Raw genomic sequence first — 13,134 nt, 5'->3', positions numbered from 1 at the left:
GTGACGAGTAAGATTTCGTGGGGGAGGAAAGGTACCCTTCCGACAGAGTGGCGTATATTTGAATATCTAAGACATTTTCGTATGTTTTATAAACAGATTTTGTTGAAATAAAACTTAATGATCCCCGTTTACCAATTACAGCTGCACTAGAGCGCATTATGCGGCATAATGCGTTAAGCATTGAGAGTTGAATGTTTCAACTACAGCAACGCTTCGCACAATCGAGCACTCATAAAAGTAATGCGCGTGAATTGATGCGTGCAATCGATTTATCATTAATTGTTTGAAAAAATTTTAAAGCTTTCGTTTCATCGGTGTTAAAAAGCCCCATATATCGAAGAAAGCTATAGGATCATCACGCTAAGACCAACAGGAGCGGAGCAATGTGAAACCGCGGAACACAGCTAGTATATATTATTATAAATGCGGTGAGGATGGATGTATGTGTATGTATGTTTGTTACTCTCTCACGCAAATACTATTGAACCTATTACAATGAAATTTAAGCACCCATATAGAGGGTAACTTGGATTAACACATAGGATTTTTTATCACGGAAATCCCACGGGAACTAGTATTAAATAAAAGGCATACGATATATCATCAACATTTTATTCAGTTAACATAAACACAACACATTAAAATATTACCATTTGATACAAACACATTACCTTCTTCTGAGGGCACTGTAAGTAGGTACCCGCATATTATGATATAATTAACAATCACATTGTAATATAACTACCTGGCACCAAACTTATATCAAATAAATTTTATACTAAAATTTAAAGAGTGGTTTAAATAATTATAGACTATTAATTAAAATTGAATAGAGTTTTTTTTTACAGAACTTCAAGTAAATATAGGTGATAATTAAATCATAAATTAGTTACATCAATAGAAGTTTAATTGAATAAAAATGAATTTTGTGATTAATATTAGTGATTCTATTGTAGTTTTATAGAGAAAGAGTACAACTATCGATATTTTATTTAATTTATTTTGTGCCTCGTATATGTATATTTACGAATATAATTACCTTATTTATAAAGCAAAACATTAATTCATTTTGTGCAAGACTGAAGCTTTATTGTAAAAGCATGTATTATTTTAAATTGTCAATCTTTTTCGTATAATAGAATAATTTCATTGGTATAATTACAAATACAATTTAATCTTATTTATAAAATATCATCAAGCATCACTGTCTACATTCATAGGCCCCTATAGTTGCACATTTGTTTATCGAGCAACCATATTATTTCTTTTTTTTTTCTCACACCTTTAAATTACCTATGTCAGTAGGAACTGACTTTTGAAAGGCCTTATTATACTAATCTTAAACAATAAACTCTAAACATATCCAAACCAAACAGTAAACGGACGGCTACGATCAACTATCGCTACATTACAACTAATAATTGATGATAATTATGATTAACCATCATGTCTTGTATTTGGCAACTTTAACAATGACGCTTTACCGAAGGGTCGTGTTATTACATGGTGTTATTCATTTCATTTAGATTTTAATTGCTTTTACCTTAAAATTACAGTTTTTAAAATATTGTGTATTTTAAAATATTGAGCAGTAAAACTTTTGCGATTTAATTACGATATATCAGCCAGAGACAAACATTACAATAGTATATTAGAATACATGTTGATCAGCGTCATTGCCAGATTTCACTAAAAGATCTACATAACTATAGTCACAACTTTGTTACATAACTATACTATAAATTAAATTGATATGCTATCATAATTGAATTGATTACAATTTGCTTTTTTATAGCTATAGGCTTTCAAAATTTATATTATTGAAAATTGATTGTTAATATTGAAATAAATGTTACTAGATTTTTGCTAAAAACTTTAGGGATGTAATGGGCCCTCTTCACAATGGGTAGTGTTGGGCGAGTAGAGGCAATCCCCATGGTACTAAGAGACACTATCGTGATTGCCTCTGACGGCCTAAATGTCTATGATCGGACGTCATTGTAGATATTGAAAGATAATCGCTGTAATGGCGGCCAAAATCGACGATCATTTGTTGGGCCAACGCTGCTCATTGTGAAGAGGGACCATTAAACAAATAAAAACAAGCATGCTCTTGAGTCAGACTACAACTTATTTAAGGTTCACAGCCCAAATCGGAGCTATCTAGATTCTAGTGCATTGGGAATTGTGTACACAATGTTGTTAAATATAAATTAGGGAATGTTAATTTATACTCTTTGGACAGGATTCATTAAACTTTGATTATTGTTATAAGCAATATAATAATTAAAGCACAACATTAAATATTATTTCAATGAACACCACATTTAGTATATATACCTTGACACATATAAGCGTATAAATCAAATATTTATTGCAAAAGATCTACTTATGTAGGTATTTTATTCAATGTTTGTATTGCATACATTGCTACATAACTAAAAGCAAAATAATTGATTGAAAACAAATTTCAATCCAAAATAATAAAAAAGTGATTTGCTCTGTCATTATAGAGACTGTAGTATTTAGAAATACATAATATGCAATGATGTCGCAACATTGCTCGCTAAGTGACTCAATCATAACTGTGATCCCATAATAGTCACTGTCCTACATTGTTAAGCTTGTCCTCTTACGTAGTCCCGTGTGCCGCGGTAGCGGGGTGGGGGGGAGGGGGGGAGGGCTAGCAGCGTCAGACGGAGAGCAGGTGCAGGTGCACGGCCCAGCCCGTGGGCGCGGTCCAGGCGGGCAGCGCGGCGTGCTGCGGCCCGGGTGGGGGGGGGAGGGCTAGCAGCGTCAGACGGAGAGCAGGTGCAGGTGCACGGCCCAGCCCGTGGGCGCGGTCCAGGCGGGCAGCGCGGCGTGCTGCGGCCCGGGTGGGGGGGGGAGGGCTAGCAGCGTCAGACGGAGAGCAGGTGCAGGTGCACGGCCCAGCCCGTGGGCGCGGTCCAGGCGGGCAGCGCGGCGTGCTGCGGCCCGGGTGGGGGGGGGAGGGCTAGCAGCGTCAGACGGAGAGCAGGTGCAGGTGCACGGCCCAGCCCGTGGGCGCGGTCCAGGCGGGCAGCGCGGCGTGCTGCGGCCCGGGTGGGGGGGGGAGGGCTAGCAGCGTCAGACGGAGAGCAGGTGCAGGTGCACGGCCCAGCCCGTGGGCGCGGTCCAGGCGGGCAGCGCGGCGTGCTGCGGCCCGGGTGGGGGGGGGAGGGCTAGCAGCGTCAGACGGAGAGCAGGTGCAGGTGCACGGCCCAGCCCGTGGGCGCGGTCCAGGCGGGCAGCGCGGCGTGCTGCGGCCCGGGTGGGGGGGGGAGGGCTAGCAGCGTCAGACGGAGAGCAGGTGCAGGTGCACGGCCCAGCCCGTGGGCGCGGTCCAGGCGGGCAGCGCGGCGTGCTGCGGCCCGGGTGGGGGGGGGAGGGCTAGCAGCGTCAGACGGAGAGCAGGTGCAGGTGCACGGCCCAGCCCGTGGGCGCGGTCCAGGCGGGCAGCGCGGCGTGCTGCGGCCCGGGTGGGGGGGGGAGGGCTAGCAGCGTCAGACGGAGAGCAGGTGCAGGTGCACGGCCCAGCCCGTGGGCGCGGTCCAGGCGGGCAGCGCGGCGTGCTGCGGCCCGGGTGGGGGGGGGAGGGCTAGCAGCGTCAGACGGAGAGCAGGTGCAGGTGCACGGCCCAGCCCGTGGGCGCGGTCCAGGCGGGCAGCGCGGCGTGCTGCGGCCCGGGTGGGGGGGGGGAGGGCTAGCAGCGTCAGACGGAGAGCAGGTGCAGGTGCACGGCCCAGCCCGTGGGCGCGGTCCAGGCGGGCAGCGCGGCGTGCTGCGGCCCGGGTGGGGGGGGGAGGGCTAGCAGCGTCAGACGGAGAGCAGGTGCAGGTGCACGGCCCAGCCCGTGGGCGCGGTCCAGGCGGGCAGCGCGGCGTGCTGCGGCCCGGGTGGGGGGGGGAGGGCTAGCAGCGTCAGACGGAGAGCAGGTGCAGGTGCACGGCCCAGCCCGTGGGCGCGGTCCAGGCGGGCAGCGCGGCGTGCTGCGGCCCGGGTGGGGGGGGGAGGGCTAGCAGCGTCAGACGGAGAGCAGGTGCAGGTGCACGGCCCAGCCCGTGGGCGCGGTCCAGGCGGGCAGCGCGGCGTGCTGCGGCCCGGGTGGGGGGGGGGAGGGCTAGCAGCGTCAGACGGAGAGCAGGTGCAGGTGCACGGCCCAGCCCGTGGGCGCGGTCCAGGCGGGCAGCGCGGCGTGCTGCGGCCCGGGTGGGGGGGGGAGGGCTAGCAGCGTCAGACGGAGAGCAGGTGCAGGTGCACGGCCCAGCCCGTGGGCGCGGTCCAGGCGGGCAGCGCGGCGTGCTGCGGCCCGGGTGGGGGGGGGGAGGGCTAGCAGCGTCAGACGGAGAGCAGGTGCAGGTGCACGGCCCAGCCCGTGGGCGCGGTCCAGGCGGGCAGCGCGGCGTGCTGCGGCCGGGGGGGGGGGGGGAGGGCTAGCAGCGTCAGACGGAGAGCAGGTGCAGGTGCACGGCCCAGCCCGTGGGCGCGGTCCAGGCGGGCAGCGCGGCGTGCTGCGGCCCGGGTGGGGGGGGGAGGGCTAGCAGCGTCAGACGGAGAGCAGGTGCAGGTGCACGGCCCAGCCCGTGGGCGCGGTCCAGGCGGGCAGCGCGGCCAGCAGCGCGGCGTGCTGCGGCCCGCGTTGCCGCTCGCCGAACATGCTGTGCCCCGCCACCGACATGTGCACCCACTGCGAGTCGTTGGCGGTGAGCGGCCGCTGCCATGATATACATGATGAATTTAAATGTTACGGTTGTATTTTTGATGAAGTTAAATTACTTAATGTAAACGAAAAGTGCGAGAGCCATGGCGCCTACTATGAGAACAATAATATTTTCAATCATATTATTGTTTCGTGGCGTATCTATTTCGAGTTCGTGTGTAATATCACTATTATGCGATCACTAATGAAACAATATTTGCACAATTATAGCTAACCCACCTGTATATCACACGAGAGCTGCCAGGGGCGCGGCGGGCGCGCGTCGTGCAGCGTGACGAAGTACGTGCGCAGCGTGTGCGGTGCGCGGCGCCAGCGCGGGCCGGGCTGGGGCCGCACGCCCGCCGCGCCGCCCCGCCCCGCGCCCCGCGCTCGGCACGACGTGATCTCGCCGCCCGCGGTCGGCGCCAGGATCACTACTATGTGGTTGGTACCTGGTAGTTACAAAATGAACATTTATAGTAGAGCCATTTTAATAGGCAACATTTGACAGTTTAACAAAATTCAACAACGTAACCTAGTAACGACGACATCACAGAACAGGAAAAACTAATAGAAGTGATATAATGTCATAATTAGTATGAAAACCAGTGTCGCCAAACCCACACATTTAAACCGATAGTTACACAGTACACTACAAGTAAACTATGCCTTTGATTGGACAGCTTAATTTGAGTAAAAACCGACTTAGGTTATAAATTCAGCATTTCAATATGTACCCTAAAGCACTATGTTACGGTTTATTTTAGTATAACATCCCTAGGTATATTAGCTGTTTTGTTTCTCTTAGCTCAGAAATTCCAAATTCGAAAACATTCAGCTACTCCACAACAGAGGGCGTTAATTTTCGATAGATATAACTTTGAACCTCAACACATAGAAATAAGGTTGAAATTTGTGTCACTCTAAATTAATGACATTAACTTGACATTAACCTGATGCTATGCTCTAAGGGATGTCAGCCTTATTATCGATAATTCACAAATAAATATATTTTTGTGCATTTTTTTTTTTCGTTCTATTATAAGAGTATAGCATGATGTGTTACATTTTGGAGTATGTTTATTACTACTAAGTACGTCTTTTCATATTATTATATTTTAATAAAATACGGAATAGAATAGTATAAATCTATATTTACAAAACACAAACAGAAATTATGCATTATTTTAAATCTTGGAACTGCCATAGGTTTGATGTTTGATGTACATATAACACATATAATGTATTTTGTAAAATTAAATTGTAAAACTGACATGATTAAAAAGAGCAACTATGGAGTTTCTTGCCGATTCTTCTCCGTAGATACTGCTTTCCGAATCGGTGGTAAATGTTAAAATATGTAATGACGTTTCAAAAGTGCTTCTAAAAGAAGTCTAATTGAATAAATAAATGTTTGAGTTTGAGTTTGAGTTTGATGTATCGGTGGCCTTTGTTATGCCTCCTCCACACTACTCGCGAAGTTCTTCGGCGAAGTACTCGGCCGAAGTTGACTGAAGTCCGCGGTGCTACACTACACACTCGTTCAACTTCGCGAAGAACGCATACGTTCATATTCAGAACGAACTTCAGGTAACTTCGTGCCCTTTGACTCGGGCGCAAAAACCGACAACAAACGGAAGTCGGCCGAGGCGAGGTAAAGTTGGACGAAGTAAGCCGAAGTGCCTCTCTACATTATTCTATTCGTCTAACCTCGTTCAACTTCGCGAGTAGTGTGGAGGAGGCATTATACTGCTTCGTGCTGTTCGGCATCCAGTTAACTCGTCACGTTGCATTTATCCATTTCTCTTTTAAATTAGCCTCTTTGGAAAATCTATAAATAAATAGGACTAATGAAAGCAAAGGAAAAATGAAATAAAATTTAATATTTTATAGTGATTGTCTTTTCTAAAGTATCGATACTGTCGATATGCGCCACATGCATCACTAATCCGACATTCGTTTGTTTATTGCAATAATATTCAAGAAAGTCTTGTTTGCTGTTCAATCTATAATAGTACTAATTTCTCATGGATTAAGGTTCATTTTGACTTATTATTTTTTTATAAATTTTTGACAAATTACGACAAGCGAAGTTATAACATAAAATATATTTAAAATAAATTAAAATTAGACTTACCGATGGTATGAAATGCCTCTATTGCTGATATTATTGTGTCTGCTAACATTTTTGGTCTCTAATACAAAACAACACGTCCTTATTAATGAATAAATATGGAAAAAAGGTTTGACAGCTGACAACCGACTCGAATATTTTTCTGCGCACAACTGAGAGTAAGTTAGGTGATCTTACCTTACTAGTGACACGTGGGCCACGCCCACATCACACTTCTATTAGTTTTTCCTGTTCTGTGGACGACATAGAATAACATGATATTTCGTTTTGTTAGAACTGCACATTTGCTTAACTTTTTTCAATAACGATTACATATTTTTAATAATAATGACCGATACAAGTAGTTTTAAGATTTCATTTTACTGATAAACCATCCTAAACATAATAAACAATTTCTGAATTGAAGAACTGACGTCGCTACAATTTTGTGTCAATAAACCTTTTTTCTTTTTAAATACTAGAGACGTTACTCTAAAAATCGAAATCAGATATCTAGAATCGAATGCATTGATTACTTGTGAATAAAAATCATCATAAATTAATAAATTCGATGTTTTTAAGCAGGTTACCTCTCTTCGAAGATAAAATTGATAGACGTCAAATGTTGCCTATTAAATTGGCTCGACTATAATTTAGATACTTTGGTATTAATTATTTTTTTTATTTAAATAAATCTTATGAATTTAATATAAATTAAATTCATAAGCTTTCATGATCGAAAATACTATTTATTTATTTATTAACACTTTATTGTGCTGGCATACAAATAATTTTTTAAAATTAAAACTTACAATTAGTCCAGCACAGAAGGCGGCCTTATAAATTAAGAGTGATCTATCTGATACTATTTAAATGTACAGAATTCAATTTTAACAATCCAATAATTTTAATAATCATCAATAAGCTACCCACCATTAATATCCAGCCTCAACTCCTTCCTCTGGTACATGGGATGGTCGGCGGCGGGCAGCAGGCTGGCGGAGAGGTCGAGCTGCGTGGGCGGGGCGGAGCTGGCGGGCAGCGCGTGGCCGCGCGCCACGAGCGACGCGACCGGCAGGTAGTACGGCGCGCCGCAGTACACCCAGCGCGCGCACTCCGCCGCCGGCGTGGCCACGGCGTCGCGCATGCCCGCCACTGAACACGCAGAAAAAACAGACTTTCAGATAAAATTAATGCTCGCAACTTCGTGCGCTTTAAATACGAAAAACGTATGCGTCTAGGGACGTCCGATAGAAGTAAGTGATCACTTAAACAAAGAAAGGAAGCCAAACGGACTTATTCCGTAACGCGTGACGCGTTATTTGTACGAAACATATTTGCAATACAAAAGTTTTCATTAAATATTAACTGTGTCCAGCAGCCACTCACCGTACTCGTCGAGCGAGTGCGGCGTGTTGGCGTCGAGCTCGGGCAGCCAGTAGAAGTCCTGGTGCGTGACGTGTGCGGGGGGCGGGACGGGCGCGTGCACGGAGCGGCGCGTGTGGAACAGCATGACGCGCTGCGGCCGCGCCGCGCTGTACGGCCACCCGCGCGCGCCCGCCGCCACCAGCCACGCGCACAGCGTCACCGACCAGCCCGCGTACAGCTGCGCGACATAATACGACGCGCGACAATAAACCCATTCAAATTACAGGGAAGAGAAAAAAAACATAAAAAAACTAAGCGTTAAACATAAAATCTTAAAAGTAAACATCACAGAAATAAAGACGGCAAAACTTTTGATGTTTTTTAAAACTTATTACTTTTGCACTATTAGATTCATAGATATGTATAGTGAGTAAAAAGTTTAAGAATCCTAATACAAAATTGCGTTGGACGAAAGCTATTATTTTTACGTTTGAACGCGGTCATCGTGTAGTCGAGTAGCAAAGGCTGAAAGCGCTCAAAGTGGAAACATTATAGGACCTTATTATCTCGTTATCGTCTACTCCACCAATTCTAATCTAGTATCGTGGGCTTCCCGACTACTACGCGCGGGAAAAACGTACTTTAGTAATTTTGTGTCTGACGGAGCAGCGCAACACGTCCTACTCCCTAAAGCGCGGACTGGACAATGAATATCAATAAATTGTCTCGAACTTATTTTAGATATTGAATGAATCTTTAATTTAAGATATTATAACACATTGTTACTAATTTATTTTTGTTAAACGAGCGCCTAAAGAATTACAGAAACAAGTCAAAATCACTAAAATCTTTATGGACTCATAACAACATACCAGGATTCGTGGATTTTTAGCCGTAACGACGATAGGTAACATCCAACTGAAGACCGTCAAAGTCAACGACCCCACTATTAGCGCCATAATTACCTGTACATAAATTGGTATCACATAATTTATAGTCTGAAAATGTAAATCAATTGATAACAAAATTAAGTTCTTTGGCATATTATGATAGATTACGTAGTTAGATATAAGTTACATATTATGTAAAATTGAATTGTAATATTGATATGATTTTAAAGGAGCAACTATGGAGTTTCTTGCCGGTTCTTCTCCATAGATACTGCTTTCCGAAACGGTGGTAAATGTTAAAAATATGATGTGCAGGAAGGAAAGTGGAATTCCTCCATCGAAAAAGGGAGGATCCTCGACCAGTCAACTTGACTGGCCGGCCGTGAAGGCCCCGATGGATGATGTCGGAAAATTGTATATAATATGCTCTGTAGTGAAAACATTTCACTTGCGCGATTCAGAGCGAGGTGTCGCTACAGGACTCCCCTCCGAGACCGGAGGTCGTAGTACGAGTTGCCTCGCCAGTGCCAGGTATGTTCCAGTGAGTCGGAACAGGAAGCCGCTAGTTCACGGTGAGTCGGAACTGAGTGCGGTGATGCTGCGTGTAATGCTCCAGTGAGTCGGAGTGTGCAGTGAGGATGGCTGTGGAGCTGACCAAGCATGCGCGATCGCACATGGTAGTGGACAGTATTCCATTTGAAGCCGAATGACGATTCGAAAGTGCTTCTAAAAGAAGTCTAATTGAATAAATAAATGTTTGAGTTTAAGACAGAGGTATAGTAGTATTAAGCTATACATCATTAATGATACGTATTCAAATTTAATTTATTTATCTTTCTTAAATATATAAATCTCGTGTCACAATGTTTGTCCTCAATGGACTCCTAAACCACTTAACCGATTATAATAAAATTCGCACACCATGTGCAGTTCGATCCAACTTGAGAGATAGGATAGTTTAAATCTCAAATCGTTTTAGAGAAAGCGGGCGAAGCCGCGGGGGGTAAGCTAGTATCAAAAATAAAATAGAAGCAATTGTACTATACAGGAGTATTATTATATGAGCACTAACGTCGGGCGGCACGAGCGTGGTGCCGGCGCGGCCCATGACGGGCGCGAACATGTTGACGCAGCCCAGCGCCAGGTAGGCGGTCTGCGCGGCGGGCAGCGCGGCGGCCGCGGCCCAGCACGCCGCGCGCGCCGCCGGCCGCACGCGCAGCGCCGCCCACAGCGCGTCGGCGCCCGCCGCCAGCGCCCACAGCGCGGGCACGAAGGCGCTGCGCAGGCCCAGCGCCGCGCCGCCCGCCAGCGCGCCGCCCGCCGCCGCGCCCAGCGCGCCGCGCCAGGCCCGCGCCGCCCACTGCCCGCGGGCCAGCGCCGCCGCCCCGCCGCGCCGCGCCGCCTTGCCCCACGTCAGCCGCGCGTCCCACCACGACGCGCACACCGCTGCGACACACGACCACATCACGTTATCTTATGATGCACAAGTTCTAAATAAGTTATATTTATTATATATTTTTTTTATATATTTTTCGATTTTTTTAATAAAAAAAATCGAAAAAAGAAATATCACGAAGTGATATTCGAACCCTAAACATTTATTTTTACCAAACACTTGAATAGTATAAAATAAAATATCAAATATTCGTATCACGTTGTTTTTTATTTATATTAGAACAGGTGTGTGGCGTACCCGGCACGGCATACAGCGGCACGAGCAGCCAGGGCCGCGAGTAGAAGGCCAGGCGCGCGCCCACCGCGTGCAGCGACAGCGCCACGGCCGCGCTGGCCGCCAGCCCGCAGCACTGCGCCAGCGCCAGCGACACCAGCGTGTGTGTCGTACCTGGCACGGCATACAGCGGCACGAGCAGCCAGGGCCGCGAGTAGAAGGCCAGGCGCGCGCCCACCGCGTGCAGCGACAGCGCCACGGCCGCGCTGGCCGCCAGCCCGCAGCACTGCGCCAGCGCCAGCGACACCAGCGTGTGTGTCGTACCTGGCACGGCATACAGCGGCACGAGCAGCCAGGGCCGCGAGTAGAAGGCCAGGCGCGCGCCCACCGCGTGCAGCGACAGCGCCACGGCCGCGCTGGCCGCCAGCCCGCAGCACTGCGCCAGCGCCAGCGACACCAGCGTGTGTGTCGTACCTGGCACGGCATACAGCGGCACGAGCAGCCAGGGCCGCGAGTAGAAGGCCAGGCGCGCGCCCACCGCGTGCAGCGACAGCGCCACGGCCGCGCTGGCCGCCAGCCCGCAGCACTGCGCCAGCGCCAGCGACACCAGCGTGTGTGTCGTACCTGGCACGGCATACAGCGGCACGAGCAGCCAGGGCCGCGAGTAGAAGGCCAGGCGCGCGCCCACCGCGTGCAGCGACAGCGCCACGGCCGCGCTGGCCGCCAGCCCGCAGCACTGCGCCAGCGCCAGCGACACCAGCGTGTGTGTCGTACCTGGCACGGCATACAGCGGCACGAGCAGCCAGGGCCGCGAGTAGAAGGCCAGGCGCGCGCCCACCGCGTGCAGCGACAGCGCCACGGCCGCGCTGGCCGCCAGCCCGCAGCACTGCGCCAGCGCCAGCGACACCAGCGTGTGTGTCGTACCTGGCACGGCATACAGCGGCACGAGCAGCCAGGGCCGCGAGTAGAAGGCCAGGCGCGCGCCCACCGCGTGCAGCGACAGCGCCACGGCCGCGCTGGCCGCCAGCCCGCAGCACTGCGCCAGCGCCAGCGACACCAGCGTGTGTGTCGTACCCGGCACGGCATACAGCGGCACGAGCAGCCAGGGCCGCGAGTAGAAGGCCAGGCGCGCGCCCACCGCGTGCAGCGACAGCGCCACGGCCGCGCTGGCCGCCAGCCCGCAGCACTGCGCCAGCGCCAGCGACACCAGCGTGTGTGTCGTACCTGGCACGGCATACAGCGGCACGAGCAGCCAGGGCCGCGAGTAGAAGGCCAGGCGCGCGCCCACCGCGTGCAGCGACAGCGCCACGGCCGCGCTGGCCGCCAGCCCGCAGCACTGCGCCAGCGCCAGCGACACCAGCGTGTGTGTCGTACCCGGCACGGCATACAGCGGCACGAGCAGCCAGGGCCGCGAGTAGAAGGCCAGGCGCGCGCCCACCGCGTGCAGCGACAGCGCCACGGCCGCGCTGGCCGCCAGCCCGCAGCACTGCGCCAGCGCCAGCGACACCAGCGTGTGTGTCGTACCTGGCACGGCATACAGCGGCACGAGCAGCCAGGGCCGCGAGTAGAAGGCCAGGCGCGCGCCCACCGCGTGCAGCGACAGCGCCACGGCCGCGCTGGCCGCCAGCCCGCAGCACTGCGCCAGCGCCAGCGACACCAGCGTGTGTGTCGTACCTGGCACGGCATACAGCGGCACGAGCAGCCAGGGCCGCGAGTAGAAGGCCAGGCGCGCGCCCACCGCGTGCAGCGACAGCGCCACGGCCGCGCTGGCCGCCAGCCCGCAGCACTGCGCCAGCGCCAGCGACACCAGCGTGTGTGTCGTACCTGGCACGGCATACAGCGGCACGAGCAGCCAGGGCCGCGAGTAGAAGGCCAGGCGCGCGCCCACCGCGTGCAGCGACAGCGCCACGGCCGCGCTGGCCGCCAGCCCGCAGCACTGCGCCAGCGCCAGCGACACCAGCGTGTGTGTCGTACCTGGCACGGCATACAGCGGCACGAGCAGCCAGGGCCGCGAGTAGAAGGCCAGGCGCGCGCCCACCGCGTGCAGCGACAGCGCCACGGCCGCGCTGGCCGCCAGCCCGCAGCACTGCGCCAGCGCCAGCGACACCAGCGTGTGTGTCGTACCTGGCACGGCATACAGCGGCACGAGCAGCCAGGGCCGCGAGTAGAAGGCCAGGCGCGCGCCCACCGCGTGCAGCGACAGCGCCACGGCCGCGCTGGCCGCCAGCCCGCAGCACTGCGCCAGCGCCAGCGACACCAGCGTGTGTGTCGTACCTGGCACGGCATACAGCGGCACGAGCAGCCAGGGCCGCGAGTAGAAGGCCAGGCGCGCGCCCACCGCGTGCAGCGACAGCGCCACGGCCGCGCTGGCCGC

At 51.2% G+C, this 13,134-nt stretch overlaps 2 protein-coding genes across 2 annotated transcripts in view; one reads left to right on the top strand and one right to left on the bottom strand.

Moving 5' to 3' along the window:
- Positions 1-595: 595 nt before the first annotated feature.
- The window catches only part of LOC123698866 (endoplasmic reticulum metallopeptidase 1-like), a 39,052-nt gene continuing 26,513 nt past the window's right edge, over positions 596-13,134 (bottom strand). Inside the window, exons 11-16 of the mRNA XM_045645670.1 lie at positions 10,164-10,537; positions 9,074-9,166; positions 8,223-8,439; positions 7,767-7,988; positions 4,961-5,172; positions 596-4,735 (exon numbers count right to left, since the gene is read on the bottom strand). Coding sequence (XP_045501626.1) covers positions 4,568-4,735; positions 4,961-5,172; positions 7,767-7,988; positions 8,223-8,439; positions 9,074-9,166; positions 10,164-10,537 — 1,286 coding nt within the window. The 3' untranslated portion in view covers positions 596-4,567. The remainder of the gene's footprint in view (positions 4,736-4,960; positions 5,173-7,766; positions 7,989-8,222; positions 8,440-9,073; positions 9,167-10,163; positions 10,538-13,134) is intronic.
- Positions 1,903-4,458, top strand: LOC123699337 (translation initiation factor IF-2-like). The gene is made up of 4 exons (XM_045646264.1): positions 1,903-1,938; positions 2,849-3,084; positions 3,442-3,813; positions 3,963-4,458. Exons 1-4 carry the CDS (start codon positions 1,903-1,905, stop codon positions 4,456-4,458), a joined length of 1,140 nt encoding a protein of 379 aa, XP_045502220.1.

This window comes from Colias croceus, chromosome 17 (genome assembly GCF_905220415.1).
Source record: "Colias croceus chromosome 17, ilColCroc2.1".
In the NCBI taxonomy this organism is placed as follows: Eukaryota; Metazoa; Arthropoda; class Insecta; order Lepidoptera; family Pieridae; genus Colias; species Colias croceus.
The sequence above is the reverse complement of the archived record's forward strand: the minus strand, read 5'-3'. Positions and strand labels throughout refer to the sequence as shown.